The sequence below is a fragment of the Suricata suricatta genome, chromosome 9 (genome assembly GCF_006229205.1).
Source record: "Suricata suricatta isolate VVHF042 chromosome 9, meerkat_22Aug2017_6uvM2_HiC, whole genome shotgun sequence".
Classification (NCBI taxonomy): Eukaryota; Metazoa; Chordata; class Mammalia; order Carnivora; family Herpestidae; genus Suricata; species Suricata suricatta.
Window position 1 is genome coordinate 10193906 of NC_043708.1, and position 20786 is coordinate 10214691.

At 40.8% G+C, this 20786-nt stretch overlaps 1 protein-coding gene across 5 annotated transcripts in view; it reads left to right on the forward strand.

Moving 5' to 3' along the window:
• BTBD7 (BTB domain containing 7) overlaps positions 1-20786 on the forward strand; it is a 79360-nt gene that overhangs the window by 31384 nt on the left and 27190 nt on the right. For 4 of the 5 annotated variants that reach the window (XR_003912968.1, XM_029950775.1, XM_029950771.1 and 1 more), the window contains one exon: positions 19428-19636. The exons of the other annotated variant lie outside the window; for it this stretch is intronic. Coding sequence is in view for 3 of the 4 variants with exons in the window: in XM_029950775.1 (XP_029806635.1) it covers positions 19428-19636 (209 nt within the window). In the remaining variant the exon portion in view is untranslated. The remainder of the gene's footprint in view (positions 1-19427; positions 19637-20786) is intronic. 5 annotated transcript variants of the gene reach the window in all.

Here is a 20786-nt window from a genome sequence, read left to right on the forward strand (position 1 = left end):
TTTTCCCATGAATTTTAACCACCCATGGCCTACCATAAGCACTTATGTTTCCTTGTTGTAAATACTGTTGACCTCAGGACAAAATAGCCCAGATTATCGCCGACATGTACATGCATGTTCCAGTTCGGGATATTTGACAGTAGGATACTTTAAACTGCAGATTTTAGGGGCGCCCGAGTGGCTCAGTCAGGTAAGCATCTGACTTCGTCTCAGGTCATGATCTCATGGTTCGTGGGTTCAAGCCCTGCATCGGGCTCTGTGCTGACAGCTAGCTCAAGAACCTGGAGCCTGCTTCCGATTCTGTGTCTCCCTTTCTCTCTGACCCTCCCCTGCTCGTGCGGTCTCTCTCTGTCTCTCAAAAATAAATTAAAAACATTAATAAAAAATTTTTTAACTGCAGAATTTATTTTTTTAGCTTGCTCAAAAATGTATTTTTCAGTCTTTGGAATAGGAAATTTACTTACAACAGCTCCAAAGTGGATCCTGTAATGTATTGCCCATCTTTTTAGTTACAATGCATGTGATTATATTTTTTTGAATTAAAAATCTTAACAGAGAAACAACTGAAAGCAATGACCTAATTTTCCCCTTAGCAACTTGGTCAGATTTCAAGAGTGTGTGGCTTGAAACAAATGCAAAGCAGTAAAGACTGTCTCCATTCACTGAGCCATTCCTCCCTCTTCCCGTCCTCTCCATTGTCCCCATGTTAACACTCTTCTTCTGTCTCAGTTCAGTTGAACTGGCAGTTCATTTTACTTCTGTCTGTAATTATTTCCTCTTCAGCAAGTTAGTCTGAATATATTTCCTAGAGAATAATGGAGCTAAGTTAAAGACCATTATCAACAGCTCAGAATAGTAAATGGAGATTTCGGTCAACTTTGCAACAACATAGATGAAAACTTTGTCTCCGTTTCAGGAATGGCAGTTCAGGTGACTCAAGTTCTATATCTCTAATTATAAGGACACTTAGCACTTAAATTCTTTACTCAAAATTATGAGTAGCGTTCCAAAGTGTAATATTTTATTGTACTTTTTATTTTAGAACTTACACCATTTTTCATGTAGACTATAAACTCTCCACCTCTGCCCCTCTGCTCACACTTTTGTTTTGTCATAGCATACCTTTGCCCACTAAATGTCCAAGTGCTACCCCACTCTTTAAGACCAAATTCACATGGTACTTCCTTTGTTCCCTCTCATTACAAATTAAAAGTGTTTTCTACTTACTGCAAATTTCCAAAACACTTCTTTTATGTTTCTTTTAGGTTTTTACATTTCCTAACTTATTTTGGAATTACCTGTGTACATGCGTGATTTCCTCTGTCAACTAGTATATTATATAACCCCCAAAAGACAGGGTCAAAATCTTGGTCATCTTGAACCACCCAGAGAACTTAGCACAGCGCTTTTTTGCTCTTGGTGGACTCTCAGTTACATATTTTGAATTATCTTTTCTTTTTGGTTTATTTATTTATTTTGAGGGAGAAAGAGCGAGAGAGCGAGTCCATGTGCACATGTAGGGAAGGGGCAGAGAGAGAGAGGAAGAGGATCCCAAGCAGGCTTGGCAATGTCAGCACAGAGCCTAATGTGGGGCTCAGACTCACAAACCCGGAGATTATGACCTGAGCCAAAGTTGGATGCTCAACTGACTAAGCCACCCAGGCGCACCAAAATATCTTTATACCTATGAAAACTGAGAAACTTTTTCTTTTTAAAAGAGGGGGAGGGCATATAATGTTTAGCTGTAGAAGTTGCAAATAAAATTAAAATGGCTCAGTCTAGGGGATAAATATGAAGCATTATTTTTATTTTTTAAGTTTACTTATTTATTTTGGTAGAGAGTGAGCGAGAAGGGGAAGAGCAGAGAGAGAGAGGGAAAGAGGATCCCAAGCAAGCTCCACACTGCCACCACAGAGCCCAACATGGGGCTCGAACTCGTGAACCGTGAGATCGCAACCTGAGCTGAAACCAAGAGTCAGATGCTTAACCAACTGAGCCGCCCAGGAGCCCCTGAACCATTATTTTTAAAAATAAGTTTAGAAGTGGTCTAAATACTGTATAATTCTATACCGTTAAACTCAGTTTTAAGTTAAATTTCAAATACTGTTCTTATCAACTTTTTATTTTTTTTGTCTACTGTTATGAAATAAGATAGCAGTTGAATTTAAAATATTCTTGCAGGGCACCTGGGTGGCTCAGTCAATTAAGTGTCCGACTTCGGCTCAGGTCATGCTCTCATCGTTTTGTGAGTTCCCAAGCCCTGCATCGGGCTCTGTGCTGACAGCTCAGAGCCTGGAGCCTGCTTCAGATTCTCTCTCTCTCTCTCTCTCTCTCTCTCTCTCTCTCTCTCTCTCTCTCTCTCTCTGTTCCTCCCCCACTCACACTCTCTCTCTCTCAAAAATAATCTTTTAAAAAATGTTTTTTTAATATTCTTGGAAGCCAGTCAAGGCTATTAATCTTTTAAAGTCAGAAAGTTTAATCTGAAGACAGTTAGAAGCCTTTTCTCAACAATAAGCAAAACCTCTTCTCTGTCATACTAAAATCCCAGGGATGCTGCACAGTCGAGGGAAACTGTGAAACAGAGGAAGACTTGCTTGGTTTGGTTTGGTTTGGTTTGGTTTGGTTTGGTTTGGTTTGGTTTTCTTCCCCAACACAAATTATGTGTTTATTATAGTCAGGATCTGAGAGATTTAATTTGAACTTTACAGACATTAATATAATGAGACAAAAGATGAAATACTGTACTCAGGTCATTATGGATATGAACACAAAACTTTGAACAACATGAGGACAAGAAAGAGCTGTGCATTTATTATTTAAAGTATATATTGAACTCTAGACACCATGAAGGAATAGTAGAAAGCATCTGCAATGATGCCACCCAATACAGTGTATTCTGAAGTAGAGACTTGATTTCAGGTTAGCAATTTTTGAACAACATTGCTATGCAAGATGCAATACCAAGGAGAGGAGAATTAAAAGAACAGTGTGTGAACGTCACTATGTATCTAGCGTCATGACGGGCCAGGTACTTAACGTCTTTTCATCTTCACAACAACCCTGCGAAGCTTAAAGAATGGGTCTCTCATTTCCTCAGGTTGAGAGCGAATTAAGAGTACCTAAGCTTAATGATATTTTATAAATATGAAGTCTGGGGTTAGATCTGTGCTCCCGTCCTGGTCTGTCATGTACTAACCATATAAATTCTTCCTGGGTTCCTCAACTCGAGCTTGTCTCTTTTCTCTTCATTGAAGTGCGGGGCATCAAGCGCTATGCCTGGCAGTTGGGAGGGTCTTAACAAATGTTTTTAAAACCAAATTACATTAACTCTTTGGTAGATAATTTCTAAAGATAGAGTTGAGTTATTTTCCTTAGGTATCACTTGACAGCATGGTGCCAAGTTTCCAAAGTCTAAAAAAAAATTTACCAGATTCAGACTTAACACTGATACCTAGGATTGCAATTGCAGGGACCGTTCAATGTTAGATGGCAAAACAAAGCCATAAAATATGGTCCACAGAGCTTTTCCATGGTGGTAGGCTGTTTGGTGTAAACTCCCACTACATTTGATTCGATTATGGTCCCTTTTTCTTACAGAAGCACTAAGAGAAGTGGCCTAATTGTTGCCTTTTCCAAAAGCCCCAACGTATTTTTATTTTTCTGACTCTGCAATAGTCAATTTTTGACCTCTCCTCTTATAACCTGTCACCAAGAAATACAAAACGAGTGCAATCCAAGATGCAGGTTATTTGAGGGAAGGCATTAGTGATAGAGGGAAGAAAATGGCAGAGGGGAGAACCTCAGCATTGTACAAATATCTTGGCTTTTCAAACTCAGTATTGAGATACAGGGTTGCAGTTTCTGCCTTAAAAACAAATATTATACTTATCTCCTAAAGTATCTAAAGTAGAAGGACTTTGACCAGACACAGGCATTTGTCTACTTCTAGTTTTAGAAATAACAGGAAGAAACTATTCCAAGAATTACGATAGATTAGTAATGACATTGTCTAGCTATTACTGTGTGGAATCCCTCACTTGATCTTTATGGTAACCTGTACAGTAGCTACCATCGTTGTTCCCATTGTGGAAATGCGGGAACAGAAACGTTGTTTCTTCCCCAGGGCCACTTCTACGGATCAAATCTACTTTATAGATATGTGAATGTGTGTTTCTGTTTCCTGGTTTTGTTGTAGTATAAATACATAACACCACACTATACATACTATTGTCTTGCCTTTTCACACTTTGCTTTGGAAAAACTGTGTCAATAAATGTAGAGTTACTTTACGTTAATGTATTTTTTGTTTCTAAGAATATAAGAATTGGGACATCTGGATGGCCCAGTTCACTGAGTGTTCAACTCTTGATTTTGGCTTAGGTCATGATCTCAGTTTGTGGGATTGAGCCCTGCATCGGGCTCTGCACCTAGAGAGAGCCTGCCTGGGATTCTCTCCCTCTCTCTCAAATAAATAAACTTAAAAAAAAAAAAAAAAAAAGAATTCACTCTCTCCCTCTGCCATGCACACACATGCATGTGCTGCTTTCTCTCCCCAAAAATAAAAACATAAGAGAAGTAATGATGTTTGGATATTCAGATAATATAGATAATACAAAAAATGTTTAAGAACCCTTCAGTCTCACTTCCCAGTGAAAAACACTGCTAACAAGTAGTGCCTTTTTATAAATACCTTGTAAAGACTAAATCTTAGTTTGGAGTATATATAACTGACCAGGAAGTTCTTGCCTCCAACTATTTTTTCATATATTTAGATGAAAAGTAATACCAGTTTCTAGTACAAATTAACATGGGCTGGCCGCACTATGTCTCCACAAAGGGAATGGCTTTGATTTATAGAAAGACTTTGAGCTCTGTTTTGGTTGTCTTCACTGTAACATTTTTGTATACCTCATACTTAGCATCAATATGTCTGTAAAACTTCTGATATGTGCTTTACATGTCATGGCATTTGAAGGTGAAATAAAAGTTGTGCCAAAACTCCAAAACACAGTTTACACACGTACACATCTTTGTTTCTAACCATATTCCTCTTCAACCATAATAGAGTTAGGCCTTTTCCAAAATGAGTTGGTTTTAATACTGTTTCCTTCCTGTCCGTAGTTTCTTCCTGATGGAGGCTTACATTAAAGAACAATGCTGAATTTTGACACTGATTCGCTAAAATACTTCTGGAAGATACATAGGTATCACATTGGTTCCCTAAACTTCTTGATATCTGAGCTGTATCTAATTATGAGCAGTTCAGAAATTTTTCTAAGCTAAACTGAGGTTAGTTTTTGTTATTCTAATGCATTATTTTCTACATTGATAGTTTTTGTTTATAAGTGTAAGCAGTAAAAATATAAAGTATCTGAAGTCTTCAGTGTTATGAGCCCCACTTCTAAACTACATTTTTATGTCAAATTTTTAGAGATACTAAGTTAAATAGAAATAGATGAATACAGTGTTGTAAATCTGATCATCGTTATAGGTCTGTAATCCTGAGAGAATAGCAGCAGTCTGAGTTTTCAGCAAATAGAGGAGAAAATGGGACATTATGGAGGAGAAGGAAGAAAAAAACCTGCCAATTCAAATAGACCTTGGTATAGAATTAGCACTATGACTCTTATACTTCATTCATTTAGCAGACTTATTATAGGCAGACCCTGAGATTGAAGTGATGAGTCTCGTGGTAAGAACCAAACCTGTGCGAGTGCTCAGGTGGAGCCAAGCACTGGGTGGAAGGGGAGCACACAGGAAGAAGAGCCGCAGACCTCAGGATAGGGAGTTAGGGAAGGGATCCCTGGGGAATGAATGAGTTAAGTAAAGAAAGATAGAGATAAAGGTTAGGGAGAAGGAAGGCAGGTAGAAAGGCCCAGGGATAAATGAGAGCAAGGCCCTTTGGCAGTTGCAGAGAGGAGAGTGGTGTGGTGAGAAATGAGACACAGAGACAAGTAGGGCTGTATAATAAAGAGCTTGGCTTTACCCTGAACATTGCAAGTCATAGGACTTGATTACATATGCATTTTCTGAAAGATCTCTTTGACTGAGACCATAAGCAGCATGCAGACACCTTAAGAAATGTTCCAGAAATTGTAGGGGGTGAGGGGAGGGGAGGGGGGGGTAACACATAAACAGATACAATCTATCAATTACACATCAAAAATTGCTAAAGTTTCTTACTATATTTATTCATTTATTTAGTAGAATTTTTGAGCACCTATTTTTTGCTAAGCTCATAACTTACGTTATCTTCTGTGGTAGGTAGTATCTCCACTTTACAGGTAAACTGAAGGTTCTAAGTATTGTTACCTGGGTTTACAGCTAGAACATACTATGGCCAAGATTTGAATCCTGGTCTTTCCAGTTGCAGAGCCAATCTTTCCCATCACTGGGGAAGAGGGAACATCGCCTCCATGAGAAGGAATCATCAGTGAGGTACCTAGTGTTGAAGGGAGTGCACAGTCCTGTTAAGAGATAAGTCATCAGGGCGCCCGGCTAGCTCAGTCGGTAGAGCATAAGAGATAACTCATCAGTAAATATCACAAAGTTTTCTGAAAGTTATTACATGGCTCTACCCGAAAAGCTTGGATGTTTCTTATTATAATGGAATTAAAGATACTAACTTACTGTTTTGCCACAGTGGGGAAATGACTTAAGGATAGTAAACAAAGTATACGGGGCGCCTGGGGGGCTCAGTTGGTTTGGGTGGCCAACTTCAGCTCAGGTCACGATCTCATGGTTCGTAGGTTCAAGCCCCACATCGGGCTCTATGCTGACAGCTCAGAGCCTGGAGCCTGCTTCTGATTCTGTGTCTCCTTCTCTCTCTGCCCCTCCCCGCCTCAAGCTCTGTCTCTGTCTCAAAAATAAATAAGCATTAAAAAAAAAAAAAGGCATAGTAAAGTATAGATGTAAATAGGTATTTTTTGGTTTTAGTCCAAAGGATGTGAACCTCTGAGCTTTTCACATACCGAGACTATTAAATTGTTTTTGTGTAACATTTTAATAAATGACATGCGGGGACACCTGGGTGGCTCAGTCGATTAAGCGTCTGGCTTGGGCTCAGCTCATGATCTCGCGGTTTGTGGGTTCGAGCCCCGCATCAGGCTCTGTGCTGACAGCTAGTTCAGAGCCTGGAGCCTGCTTCCGATTCTGTGTGTGTCTCTCTCTGACCCTCCCCTGCTTGCACTGTCTCTCTCTGTCTCTCAAAAACTAAAAAACATTAAAAAATTTTTGTTTAACAATAAAAAAAATTAAATGACATATGAGTGGTAAGTGCACAGTACATTTGGGTTGTCAGCATTTCTGTTCCCTTTATGAGCTTTAACTTGCCCTGCCCCCTCCAGACTCTGCTGTCCTCTCCTGCCCCACTCCCCACAGGTCCCATGCTAGCTTCTGAATTAGAATATGCCAGGATAATAATGTATAGGGAAGCCTAATTATAGTAAGAGTTGCAGCTTATTTAATCCTGAAAATAACCCCAATGAGGTAGATTTTGAGGATTAGGGAACATTTTTCAGATGAGGAAACAGGCAAAATTTCACACATCACACAGTTAAAGGGAATTGGGATTGGGTCGCTGGTCAGTCTGACTCTAACGGTGTATTTTGCATCTCTCTTCTAGTAAGATGGCTGCACATTACAATATGTATTCAATTTCAAGAAGATCGGGCATCCTGTAGGTTCCAAATTAGATCCCCCTGCATTGTAATATAGCAGAGGCTTACATGTCGTGTAGGGTGTCCTTAATTACAGAACCGACAACCCCACGGATGCTTTTCCCTTTCATTGTGCTGTGTTCACTTACCCAAAAAACCCTTAAGCCTAGTAAAAAATAGCATATTAGACATCGTTATAAAGTAAACATTAAAACAATATAATATATATTTCCAAGTAAGTATCTTAAGGGTTCTTGGTCTTTTTCCTTTCATGGCTTAGAGAAATCTTTAATCTGTTATAATTGTAGGCTTTAGCCTCCTCCCTTCTTTACCAAGTGACTGCAGTAACTTCTTTCCTATCTTCCTCAGTCTATTCTTCTCACACAGCTTGGGGAAAGCTATCTGAATAAAGAATACAAGCCCTCAGGGTACATTTTCACACACAAGCACCAAGAATCTCCCTGATTGCTTCTTTCCCATCAGAAGGGAGTAATGTTCTCAAAGCAGAGAACCTTCTCATTTCCTTTCCAATATTTGCTTGGATTTTGTGGTCAGTGATTGATTTTATATTGGCACTGAGGGAAGGAGCTCCTGGCAACTTCAATAGCCTGAGGGTTTTTGTTTGTTTTTGCTTTGTTGTTTTTTTAAATAGATAATATATTCAAATGGAACAAAAAGTCAAAAGGTACAAAGAGTACTCCACGAAGAGTGTCCTGTTCTCCCAACTTTCTGTCCCGCACCGCTGAGTTCCCTTCACGGAGGCAGCCAGTGTTCCCGGTTTCTTTTGTATCTGTCTGTTGAGGTAGATGATCCAGAGATAGTCTCAGTACATATCTTTTAAAATGTATTGAAAGAAAACGTGAAAAAGTATTTGGACTAGATCTATAATATTACTAATGCCCTCTGGCATTTAGGTATTGCAGGGAACTTGTGAGACTATTAAAAGGAGGAGAAACTTGAAAGATAACCTTCCATGTAGAGAAATACGGTGCACTTTAAGAGTCTGCCTCTATATTATGTATAGAGGGTAGTTTTTATTTATTTATTTTCAGAGAAAAGAGTAGGAGAGGGGCAGGGAGGGAGAGAATCCCAAGCAGGCCCCAAGCTCAGTGCGGAGACCGATGCAGGGCTTGAGATCAAGACCTGAGCTGAAATCAAGAGTTGGATATTCAACCACCAGAACCACCAAGAGTATTTTTAATATCTACCCAACAGGAACACCCGAATTCTGAACATTAGCCAAAATGTTATGAGAACATAGCCAAACGGGTATGAGAAATAAAACCCAGAAAAACTCAACTTACTTTTCATCTTTTTTTTTGTAGTGAAAATAGATTTTAATCTAAATTTCTTTTTCTTTTTCTTTTTCTTTTTTCTCCCTAGCTTTGAGACATAATTGATATATAGCATTGTGTTAAGTTTAAGGTATACAGTGTAATGATTTGATACATGTTATATGTTGTGAAATGTTTGCCACAGTAATACTGGTTTATGCATCCTTTAGCTCACATAGTTACCATTTTGTTGTTACGGTCACAACGGTAAAGCTCTACTCTCAAAGCAACTTTCAGGTGTATAATACAATATTAACTGTAGTCACCATGCTGCACATTAGACCTCTGGACCTTATTCATCTTACAGCTGAATGTTTGTACCCTTTGATTAGCGTCTCCACATTTCCTCCACTCTTCAGCCTTTGGAAACCACCATTCTGTTCTCTATTTCTGTGAGTTTGATGTTTTTAGACTCCACGTGTAAGTGAGGTCACACAATATTTGCCTTTCTCTGTCTGACTTATTTCACTTAGCATGATGCTCTCAGGGTTCATCCATGTCGTTGGCATATGGCAGGCTTTCCTTTTGATAGCTGAATAATATTCCATTACATATAGAGAGACACACCACGTTTTCTTTATCCATTGGTTTCCACATCTTGACTGTTGTGATGAGCAATGCTGTAGTGAACATGGGAGTGCAGGCCTCTCTGCGATAGTGATTTCTCACCCTCAGATGTGTACCTAGAAGTGGGTTGCTGACTAGTATGGTGCTTCTGTTTTTATTTTTTTGAGGAATCTTCACACTGTTCTGGGTAGTGGCTCTGCCAACTTCTATCTCCACCAGCAGGGCACCAGGGTCTCCACATCCTTGCCAGCATTGTTACCTCCTCTCTTTTTGATAATAGCCGTTCTGACGAGTGTGAGGTGATATTCTGTAGTTTGATTCACATTTCCCTGATGATCGGTGATGTTGGGCACCTTTTCATGTACTTTTCGGCCATTCATATGTCTTTGGAGAAATGTCTATTCAGGTCATCTGCCCAGCTTTTTAATCCGATTGTTTGCTGTTGAGGTATATGAGTTCCTTATACATTTTGGATATTAACTCCCTGTCATACATGGCTTGCAAATATTTTCTCTCGTTCTGTAAGTTGCCTTTTGATTTTGTTGATTGTTTCCTTTGTTGTGCAGAAGCTTTTTAGTTTATGTAGTCCCACTTGTTTATTTTCTATTTTGTTGTTTGTGCTTTAGGTCTTTATCCAAAAAAAATCATGACCGAGACCCTGTCAAGGAGCTTTATTTCTATGCTTTCTTCTAGGAGCTTCATTGTTTCAGGTCTTACATTTAAGTCCTTAGTCCATTTTATTTAGTTTTTGTGAGCAGTGTAAGATCGGGTCCAATTTCATTCTTTTGCACGTAGATGTCCAGTTTTTCCAATACCGTTTTTTGAAGAAACAAACCTTTCCCCCTAGTGTATTCTTGGCTCCCTTGTCAATTAGTCTTTTCATTCATTCATTCATTCATTCATTTATTTTTGGCCAAATTATAATGTACCTTTACCTAAAATATTGATGGCAGGTTTTCTTACCCCTCTTCAGAGAAGTGGAAAGTTAGACATGTTCTCAGAAAAGACAACTGCAGTAGATCAAAGAAAGGAGCGCTCAGGGCAGACCAAAATGATGGCAGTGTGTATCCATTATGTCAGAAGTGTCCAGTATGTCAGAAGCGGTGTTACTAAAATGGTCATAAACTTACTTTGACAAGTAGACCCTAAGGTGGTCCCTAATGATCTTCATCTCCTGGTAGTTATAGCCTTAATGGGTTCTCCTCCTCTTAAGTGTGAGTGCAGCACACATCTTGTTTCTAGCCAGTACAGTTTGACAAAGATGAGACGTCATGCCCATGACATTTGAGAAGACTGTCTTAACAGTTGACTTCACTGGAGACTTTTGCGCTTGCCGGCTGTGAAGAAGCAAGCTGCTGTACTGTGAGATGGCCTGTTGAGCAGACCTCATGGCAAGAACTTCAGGCAGCCTCGGCTGAGTATGGGGCTCCCGGCTAGTAGCACGGAGCCGGGCCTTTTGTCCTATGGCCACAGGAAATGATTTCTGTCAACAACCTGAATGGGCTTGGAGGCCAGTTCTTCCGATGAGAATGTAGGCCCCATTGACACCTGACTGCAGCCTGAGCCCAGATTCCTGACCCACGGAAAATATGAGCTGATTTGTTGTTTTAACCTGCTGAGTTTGTGGCAATTTGTTACACAGTCGTAGAAAATTAATACATTATTTAATCGTATGTTATTTTCACATGTCAAAATGGTCTAATATCAGCAATTTGATGTGATGTAACTTAATGGTATTTTAGATCCAATTCATCACAGAGCCTTCAAGGTGATAATCAACCATACCTCTACAGAAGACAATTCAGGGAGGACGGTGCAGTTAGCCACAGTCCCAGCTGCTGCAACAGGCTGGAGGCTGTGATTGTTATTCTCCTCAAAACTGCATCACTCAGAGTTCAGCTATGGAAGCTGAGCAGCTCTGACTTATGGGATAAGAGAATTCTAGGAATTGAGCCTCAGACAACCAGGGGAAGGGAGGGTGGGACCAGGAGGGAAACAGAATGCAGAGACCCTAACTGCAGGTCCACCTGGGGGTGCAGCACACTGAGCCGCTGCCCAGAGGCTGCACGAGGGAGGGGAGCCTGTGGAGAGTGGCTGTTTTGTCTGGGGCTCTCAGTCAAGCATCTGATGGTGGCCTGGGGCTGGTGTAGTCACCAGGGCTGCAGCTGGGAGGGAGAACTGGACTGGGAGCAGAGGAGGGCAAGGAAAAGCTGGAACCCAGGGGCACCTCTGTGCCTGCCTGTCCCCACACCCAGTTATGGTGACTTGTAGAGAGGGCTGACTGCTGCTTCTGCCTTCCAGATCTCACACATTTCTCGCTTGAACAACTTCGCCTGGAACCATATATGAATGAAGATTGTGGGACACGGTTTAGGCTTAAGCAAGTTGAAATATTACAGATTGGCAGTCTCCCTCTTCTGTCACCCAGCCTAGATTTTCATTATCCTTTGCTAATACTTCAGCAGGTCTGGGCTGCCTGCCAGGTGGGGTGACCCAGACTTTTATCCCAGAGGTCTCTGAGCTCTTAGTTGCTTGATCTATGGTTGCTACAGTTTCCCAGTCTCTGTTGTCACTGGACAGAGAAACAACAAAGGATGTCCTGGTGAATCCCTTGAATTTCAGACAAACCCCTTCCTGCACCTGTTTTTATTGCCCCAGACCTAGCACCCTGGTCCAGCACTCTCAAGATCTGCTCCCGCGAGCAATCCTCGGTCATGGCCAGTCCAGATCGCCAGGTCTTGTCATTCTTGAGAGAAAGAATACACTCTTTCCTCCCATAACAGAACCTGTATTTTCTCGCTCAGACTGTGTTTATGAAGGATCAGATCTTGATTATGGGTTTGGAGCTAGTGAGAGGAGTGCGAGACAGATCTTGAAGGGGACAGGCATGGTCTTTCCAGGCATCTGCTGGGTCTCCTGACAGAGGCCGCTGTCCTCTTCAAGGAGTTAGGGGAGAGCTGTTTCTCCCAAGCCAGAAAGTGCAGACGGATCTTGGGGTTTGACATTCCTCACTCATCCACCCAAATATACACATTCCAGATTACTGTCACCAACTGTTTCTATTAGGACCCAGATTTTATCTTAGATTTGTTAAGGCTTTGCATTCAAGTCTTTGTGAGTCCGATATCTTTAAAATTAAATCTGGAGCCTGAGTGTTGGCAGTCTGTTCTGCAGCTGCAGGAAATAAGGGTTTTTAAAAACACTGACCTAGAAGCCTTCCGACTTTGACAGAATGCCTAAATTGAGGGGTGGCTAACCTGAGCCTCTTGTTTCCTTTTTTCATGTCTTTGAAACCAGTTAGCTAAAGCCAGCCAATTTGAGGTCCTCAGAGTTCCTAATGTCTTCACACAAGCCAAAAGAGAAAAATCATAAGAAGTGGCCTTCATATTTCATGTGCTAACCTCACAGCTGTACTATTGAAAATCTGCTACCAGAGCAGAATATGTGGGCACCCTTGAGCCATTAGATGCCGTGGCTACAGATGAATTTTTTTGTTACAAGGAAACTGACAAAGACTTGTAAGTTCATCTGGAAAGGCATATGGCATATTGGTCAGCCATTGCTGTGTAACAGCCAGCTGGGGAGTCTTAGTGGTACAGTACCTGAACATGTATTTCCTACAGACTTCCAGGTCAGCTAAAACTACAAACTTATGTCTGCTGCAGCTGGGGTCTTTCAGATTGTCACTGTGGCTTAGCAGGGCTGGGTGGCTCTGTTCCCACTGCTGCTCATGCTCCTAGGGTCCGTAAGCTAGCCGTAGTATGCTCTTAATGTGATGGTGGCAGAAGGCAAGAGCGCAAGCCCAGGGCCTAAAAGTGCTTCTGAAATCTTTGTCACATCATATCCACTACCTTTCATTGGTCAAAAGAAGAACTCATGGCCAATTCCAAGTCTTGGGGTCAGGAGGTATACTCTGCCCATAGGTGGGGTGGGATCAGAGGGCATGTGTGGTGGTGAGTATGAACAGTAATCTGCCATCTCTGGATAACAGTCTTAAGCTCTAAGCTTCTGGTTTTAAAAAGATAAAATAGGTGTCTGATTATATATTTAGTTGTCTTTAAAGAAAAAAATATACCAGCGTGCCTGGGTGGCTCAGTCCGCTCAATCAGTTAAGCATCCGAGTTTGACTCAGGTTATATCTCATAGTTGGAGTTCGAATCCTCTGCTGACAGCTGAGAGCCTGGAGCCTGCTTCAGATCCTGTGTCTCCCTCTCTCTCTGCCTCTCCCCCACTTGCTTGCGCTCTCTCTCATGCTGTCGCTGTCTCTCTCTCTCAAAAATAAATCAACATTTAAAAATGTTTTAAAGAAATATAGATACTATTTTATCTCTAGTTAGAAAATGGAGTTAGTTAAACTCTAGAGAAACAAAAAAGGAAGAAAAAGTTTCCTCTGAGAGTTAATTATTACCAAATCTGGAAACAAATCTGACTTTTATATGTTGTGAAACAGACCTAGGGGAAGGGATTCTGGATAGAGTGGTGCTCTTCAAAGTGTGTCTATAATGAGGTAAGTACAGTTATTGAGAGTAAACGTTTAGGAACTCTTTGGCAGTTTGACATTGCCACAGTTTTCAAGTGGTGTCTTTTCTAAACTATTGGTCCATGACAGATTAGAAATTTAAAAAGAAACAAAAACAACTGTTTCTTGACCCACCCAAGATAGTTTGAGAAGAGCCCAGACAGAATGTGGCACTCTGCTCACTAGGAATGAATGCCTGCACTGTACATAAGTGAACCTTCCAGTTTATACATTGGTCACATAGGGTTTGGGTTAGGATCACTTTGTCAACAGGAATCCAGCCGTCTTTGAGAGTGTGCTGGTCATGTTTCTGAACCAACAAGACTGGTCTGAAGTTTACCAAGGAAATGGCACTGTGTGAAGCCTTTTTACATCTTGCTTGCTGGCCTTTCCCTGCCAGCATCCTTTCTGCCTTGCTCCTATATATACATTTTCATTCCATTATAGATAACCTTGACAAAATGCAAATTACTGCTAGCTGAAATCCTTTACTGTAATATGGAAATACTACATTTGACAATAGTATATAAATCTCTTTTTAAAATCTATCTTTCAGCATTCCAGTTTTTTGCCTAATTGTCTTCCTTTCACATTTGTGAGTTAATGTCACCGTGTTTGGTATATTTATGAGGTGCTTTTCTGTCCATAAGAGGAGTGGTCCAAAGTGAAGAGGTTCTGATGAGGATTGATTCATGTAAGACCTAAGTTTAGAGACATAAAAACGGGGAGAAATTTTTAGGCAGGGGGGAAAGGCTATGTGTAGTTAAGTAGTTTTTCTTCCTAGATGTATTACTTTAAGCAAGTGCATTAATCTTTGTCATCTGTAAAGTGGGAATAATATATACCACCCTCTTTGAGAAAGAGTGCTAAAATCAAATAATTGTATGTTAAGTACAGGCCTAAATATTAGCTATTTTTGTTTTTAAGTGATTAGCTACTAGCTGTCAGGCATTGTAGAATCACTAAGGTGGGCCTCTTCCCCAAAGAAGTTCTCAGTCTGGTAGAGGATTCAGGCAAATATTTCAGAAATATAAAATAATTTAATGCTATTATATAGAAGGAAATAGGTCAACCTGGACACTTAGGTAAGAGGAACATATGACCTAGGGCTTTGGGGAACAAGATCAAGCTAGGCTTTTGAAAGAGACAACATTTAAGCTGAGTCTAAAAAATGTGAATGAGTCAAGGAGAATTAGGAGCATTTCAGGGGCACCTGGGTGGTTCATCAGTTAAGCGTCTGACTCTTGATTTCAGCTCCGGTCATGATCTCATGTTCTGTGGGATCAAGCCCCGCGTAAGGCTCTGCGCTGGCAAGGTGAAGCTTGCTTGGGATTCTCCCTCTCCCTCTCTCTCTGCCCTTTCCCCCTTGGGCACACTTGCTCTCTCAAAATAAATAAACATTTTTTTTTAACAAACAACCAGAAAAGCATTTCAGAAAAATGGAACAGCATATGCAACGGCCTGAAGGTGAGAGTTTGGTGGAACTCTAGGAAATGGCAAGTAATGAATGCAGGATGACTGTAATGTAGAATATGAGCAGAAATGGAACTGGAGAAGTTGGCAAGGGCCAGACCATCAAGAATATGTAGTTTGGATTTTATCTTGAAGTTATTTGCAAGCTATTGAATAATTTGTTACATATATAATCTAATTTACATTTTAAAAGATCATCTGGCAACAGTATGGAGAACAGATTGGAAGGGAGAAAGATGGGAACTTTTTGAGGCTATTTTGGTGATGCGGGGAAAGAAGTATCAGATTCTGAAATGGGGAGGTGGTAGAGATTCAGTGGAGGGGATGGATTTAAAATAAGAATAGAATGAACAGCATTTGATGTTGAGTGGATGTGGGCTTAAGACAGAATCAGTAATAGTACTAAGATTTCTGGCTTTGGTGACTGGGAATAGGAGGAGGTATCTTTCTCTAAAGCAGGGCTTACGAAAGGGGGGTCTTGGGGGACTTGGGTGGCCCAGACAGTTAAGTGTCTGACTTCAGCTCTGGTCATGATCTCACAGTTTGTGGGTGTGAGCCCCGCATTGGGCTCTGTGCTGACAGCTCAGAGCCTGGAGCCTGCTTTGTATTGTGTGTCTCCCTTTCTGCCCACCCCTGCTTGTGCTCTGTCTCTCTGTGTATCTCAAAAATAAATAAAAGCATTTAAAACTTTTTTTTATTTTTTTCTTTTTTTTCTTTTTTTGAAAAAGAAGGGGGTTACTAGACTTCCCAAAGGAAACAAAGTGACTTGCACTTAAGAGGTCTGCAAAATAGCCCCAGAACTCTCCAGTGGAGAGTTGAAGGGGTGAGTCGGGAGTCAGGAGAGAGCTCTGGGTTGGAACTATAAGTAGACTTGAAAATATGAGGATGCTTTGGGAGTTAAAGCGACAGGGGACAGGTGATGTCACCCAGGAAACGGTGTAGTAAAAAGAGCGGTGTATTCAGTGTTTGGCAAGTAGGTACTGCCAGTTGAAGAAACAAAGAGTATCAAAGGTAGACTCATTTAAATCTCGTAACAACCTTGAGGTAGAGTATAATTCCAGTGTTACAAGTGGAACATTTCAGACTCACAGAGGTTAAGGATCTGTCCAAAATGGCTTTGCTTCTAGGTGGCCAAGGTGGGTTTCAAGTGCAGTATATCTTGATTTCAAAGGCTGCTTTTTCCTATCATGTCTCACTTCTTTGAAAACCTCTGAAGTTTAAATATATGATGTTATTATTAACTCTTTTTCTTTACTTCTGCCAGTATCCTGGTTTCATGGGATCGTGATACATCCTTTTCGGTAACCACTTCCTGTCTAACTTCACTTGGTTCATTCCCGAGCACACCTATCAGATTGACCCGTTCTCCCCAAGTCTGGTCTGGTGCCTGTTTGCTGCAGCAGCTGGGTGCAGGTCCTCTGGCTGCTAGGGGAGGCCTGTCTTCAGGTTGGCATTTGGTTCACCATAAACTCATGAGAGCAGTCTAGAACTTCTCCGTATTTCTCCTCATTAGCACGTACTCACCTCTCTGGGTGTTGTTTACATGCATATTTCATTGTGCTGGTCTCAGTGTTCCTTATCAGGATCTCATGTTAATTAAGTAAATGAATCTTTAGGGTCTGTTGATGCTCTGTTACCACTTTTCTCAGAATGATTTTATCTTTGTGATGGAAGTGGCTTGGGTGCTCTCTGACCTTAGCTCCGTATCCAGCGGAAGGCTTCTTTGCACTCTGTTCCTTACGTAATGAGCCAGCCTTCGCACCTACATTTTTCTAGAAGGATCCTTTTATTTTCTTGAGGGGAGCAAATCTAATTGTTAGAAATTTCTTAGTGTTGAGGCAAAATCCCCTTCTTTTAACACCCCCATCTTGGACCTGCCCTTGGAACATCAGGGAAGTCCGTCATTTCTCCTCTGCCTCGTGCAGGTCTGTCAGACATTTGGAGATCGCTCCCGTGTCCCTCCTCAGGTTTCTCTTACATAAGCCAAGTGATCTTGGTTGCTCGGAGCTTTTCTTCTGTGACGGGTCTCAAACTCTACTGTTCTTTCGCTCTCCTCTGAGAATTCTGGTGTTTTGTCAGTGCTCCGTCTAAAACTCAGGGCCTAGAGCAGAACACAACACTGCACGCAGTTGAGGAGCGCAGCACTAGTCCATTGATTAGGACTCTGTGCTTGAGTGTTAAAAGCCTGAGGTCGCTTCAGCTCTCCAGCAGCCACATCACACCTCACACCCACCCCCTAGAGCGCCCAGGGGTTACTTACATAGGTTGTGGGTAGGCTAGCTCTCCTCTGTTATCTGCCGGGCAGTTGATTTTCTTCCACTGAAGTATCGAACTTTATAATTTTCCTGGTTCTTTTTCACCCTCCTTTGGACTCATCTGTTTAGCCAGTTATAATCATGTCATCCAGTGTGTTTCTGTGTTTCCGTTTCCGGTCACCAGGAGATTTTGAAGCATATTTTCCACATCTTCCTTCAAGTTCTTGATTAACATCGAGAAAATAGAATCCACACTCCATCCCCCACGCTAATCAGGGCCACTTCCAAATGGTTCCCTTAACCACTGTTCAGTCATCCATCTACAGTTCTTCATCTTAATCTGCAAAGAACTCGTTTGCACACTCAACAAATTCTTATTTAGCACCTACCATGGCAAGAAGGTGCTAGACATACAGCGAAGACCACAGTCCCTGTTTTCTGGAGACATCAAGAAGCATATTAAATGCTTTGCAGACGTCAGGTTACACAATTCTCTGATGTTTTTGGTATCTGGTACCACATCAGAAAAGGAAATGAAGCATTATTTTTCACACTCTGTATTGGCTCCTAATGATTTTATATCACCTGGAAAGGGTGATCATAGTCATTACCTTTCTATTTTCGCCTTTCATGATTTCACAATGTTGAGCTTTTTGCAAGTCTCTGGATTTCATTGATGCCTTTTCTTTTGGCTGTGTCTTTCAAAGCCTTAGGCTCATTAGAGAACAGCCTCTTAAGCCTCATTTTTGTTGTTGGTAGTGATAAACACTTCTTTTCCCCTCAAAATTACAGGGTTCCTTTTGATTTTACAGTAAACTTAGTTATAAAGAATTTCTGTCCAACTTTAGCCACTTTCCCTTCCGCAAACTTTGTCACTCAGATTTTACTTACATTTTGTATTGATATTTTGAAATTATTTCTCCTAAGGAAAATAGTTGACCATCCTTGGGTGACCTTCACTTTTTTAAAGTGTACAGGTACAGTGTAATGCTCACTTTTTCCAGAAGCCTGGTCCTTTCACTTAAACTTCTTTTTAATTCCTCAGAATTAATCTCAGATGAGCATAAAGTTCATTATGTTGTCTCTATGCTGAGGGATTAAACCATTAATAAGACAAGGTTCTTTTTATTTTGTTTTCATTTTTAGAATGATGCAAAGAACAGATGTCCTACTAATTCATGGAAGGTAGCCCACCTGTCCTCTCAGGTGTGGATTCTCGTAGAAGTCAAGTGTCATCTGTACCCTTCCTCTGACTGGCTATTTCCCACAACTGTATCGTTTCTACCTTCTTTTCTTTCCCCTTTGGTCCAGTGCTCTCTACTGGAGTGTCTTACTCAGATTGTTGGATTTGCAGATAGGTACTTCTTTTCTTAAACAATTTTGAGGATTCTCTGCCATTTTCTGTGGATCTGTCTCTGTTGAAAAGCAGATTTCTCAAAGATGTTATAGTCTGTTGTTACTGTAGTTATCCCATTCCACCAAGTCTTGGTGACTTCCATGAATTTTATTTTTCTCCTGTTCTTTTTTACTATTGCTACTTTAAAGAATAGTGTCTAACACACCAGTGTTCAATAAATAATATTTATGATTAATCTTAAGAAGTATTTGCCTTCTCTTTTAGGCTGTGAGGATATCATTGCTGAGAGCATCTCATTAGATACCTTAATTGCCATCCTCAAGTGGAGCTCTCATCCATATGGCTCTAAATGGGTGCACCGACAAGCTTTACATTTCCTCTGTGAGGAATTTTCCCAGGTCATGACTTCGGATGTTTTTTATGAACTCAGCAAAGATCATCTGCTTACTGCTATCCAGTCTGACTACCTACAGGTAATTGTTTATACACCTCACAAATGCATTGCCATCCATATGGGCACCAGGAAACCCATCTATATTCTGCTATTCTCCTATCTAGGGAGATCGGCCCACTCGGGGATGCCCTCTTCAGATGTGTGCAGGAAAAGCCTTCTGGCTCTCTGGCCCTTAGTGCACCTGCTGCTATGACTCAGCATTGTGAATAAGCCCAGGTCCCAACCACCTACACCAAAGGGGTTGAGGCAGTAGGCAAGGTCAAAAGCATATCCCAACAGTGATTTTCTTGGCTTCCATTAATTCACTGTAACAACTTACTGGTTTTAGTGGAGTATCAGATACTTAGACTGTAGATAGTAGCTTAAACAAAGAGGAGTAGTCCATTTCTGATCTACTCAAACGCTTCTAAAAACTCAGTGTATGTGTCTTGCCAAAATATAACAATGTTTTCAACTATTTGTTTTTAATCAGAAGTAGCTTTTAGCAAATTCCTGTGTCATTGACTTATATATGTCAATCTCATTTGGTAATTTAAACCAACAATGGATTTAAAATACTGCAAAAAATACTTCCAAGTAACATATGCTCAAGTTTAATTTTTTTTGGCATTGGTTGTATGAATTTTATGCCGGAAACTATACACCAGTTTTAATGTTCTAAAAACATAAACCCATTGAGCCATTTCCTTTTTCTTTATATTTGTACTAGAAAAATTATAAAAATCCTTCCATCCCAGTCAGAAATTAAGCGAAGAGGTAAATAATCCACTTGGCATCTGTGATCTGATTGCAGTACAAATGTTGTCATAATTAGATTTGATTAATTCAGGATCTGTGTTCATTAACCTCATTTCATTGTCCTGATCTAGACTGTGTGCATTATGGGAGTTAGGATTTGTCAGATTTCTCAGACTGTTGTCTTTAGCAAGCTTTGCATTTCTACTTACAAGGTAAAAACCTTAGAGAGCAGCCTAGACTGGCTTTACGATTTTCGGTAAAGTACAAAGAAATGAGGGGCACCTTGCCACCTCACAGACTGTGGAGGGTCCTTCACCAGCTAGTGGCATGCCATCTGCACACTGTAGCCTCTCTGCCAGAAGTGGCTGTCGTACCTGTTTTTCTGTTCTTGCAGGAGACAGTAATCAGTTGGTATCCGTAGGCGTTTACTT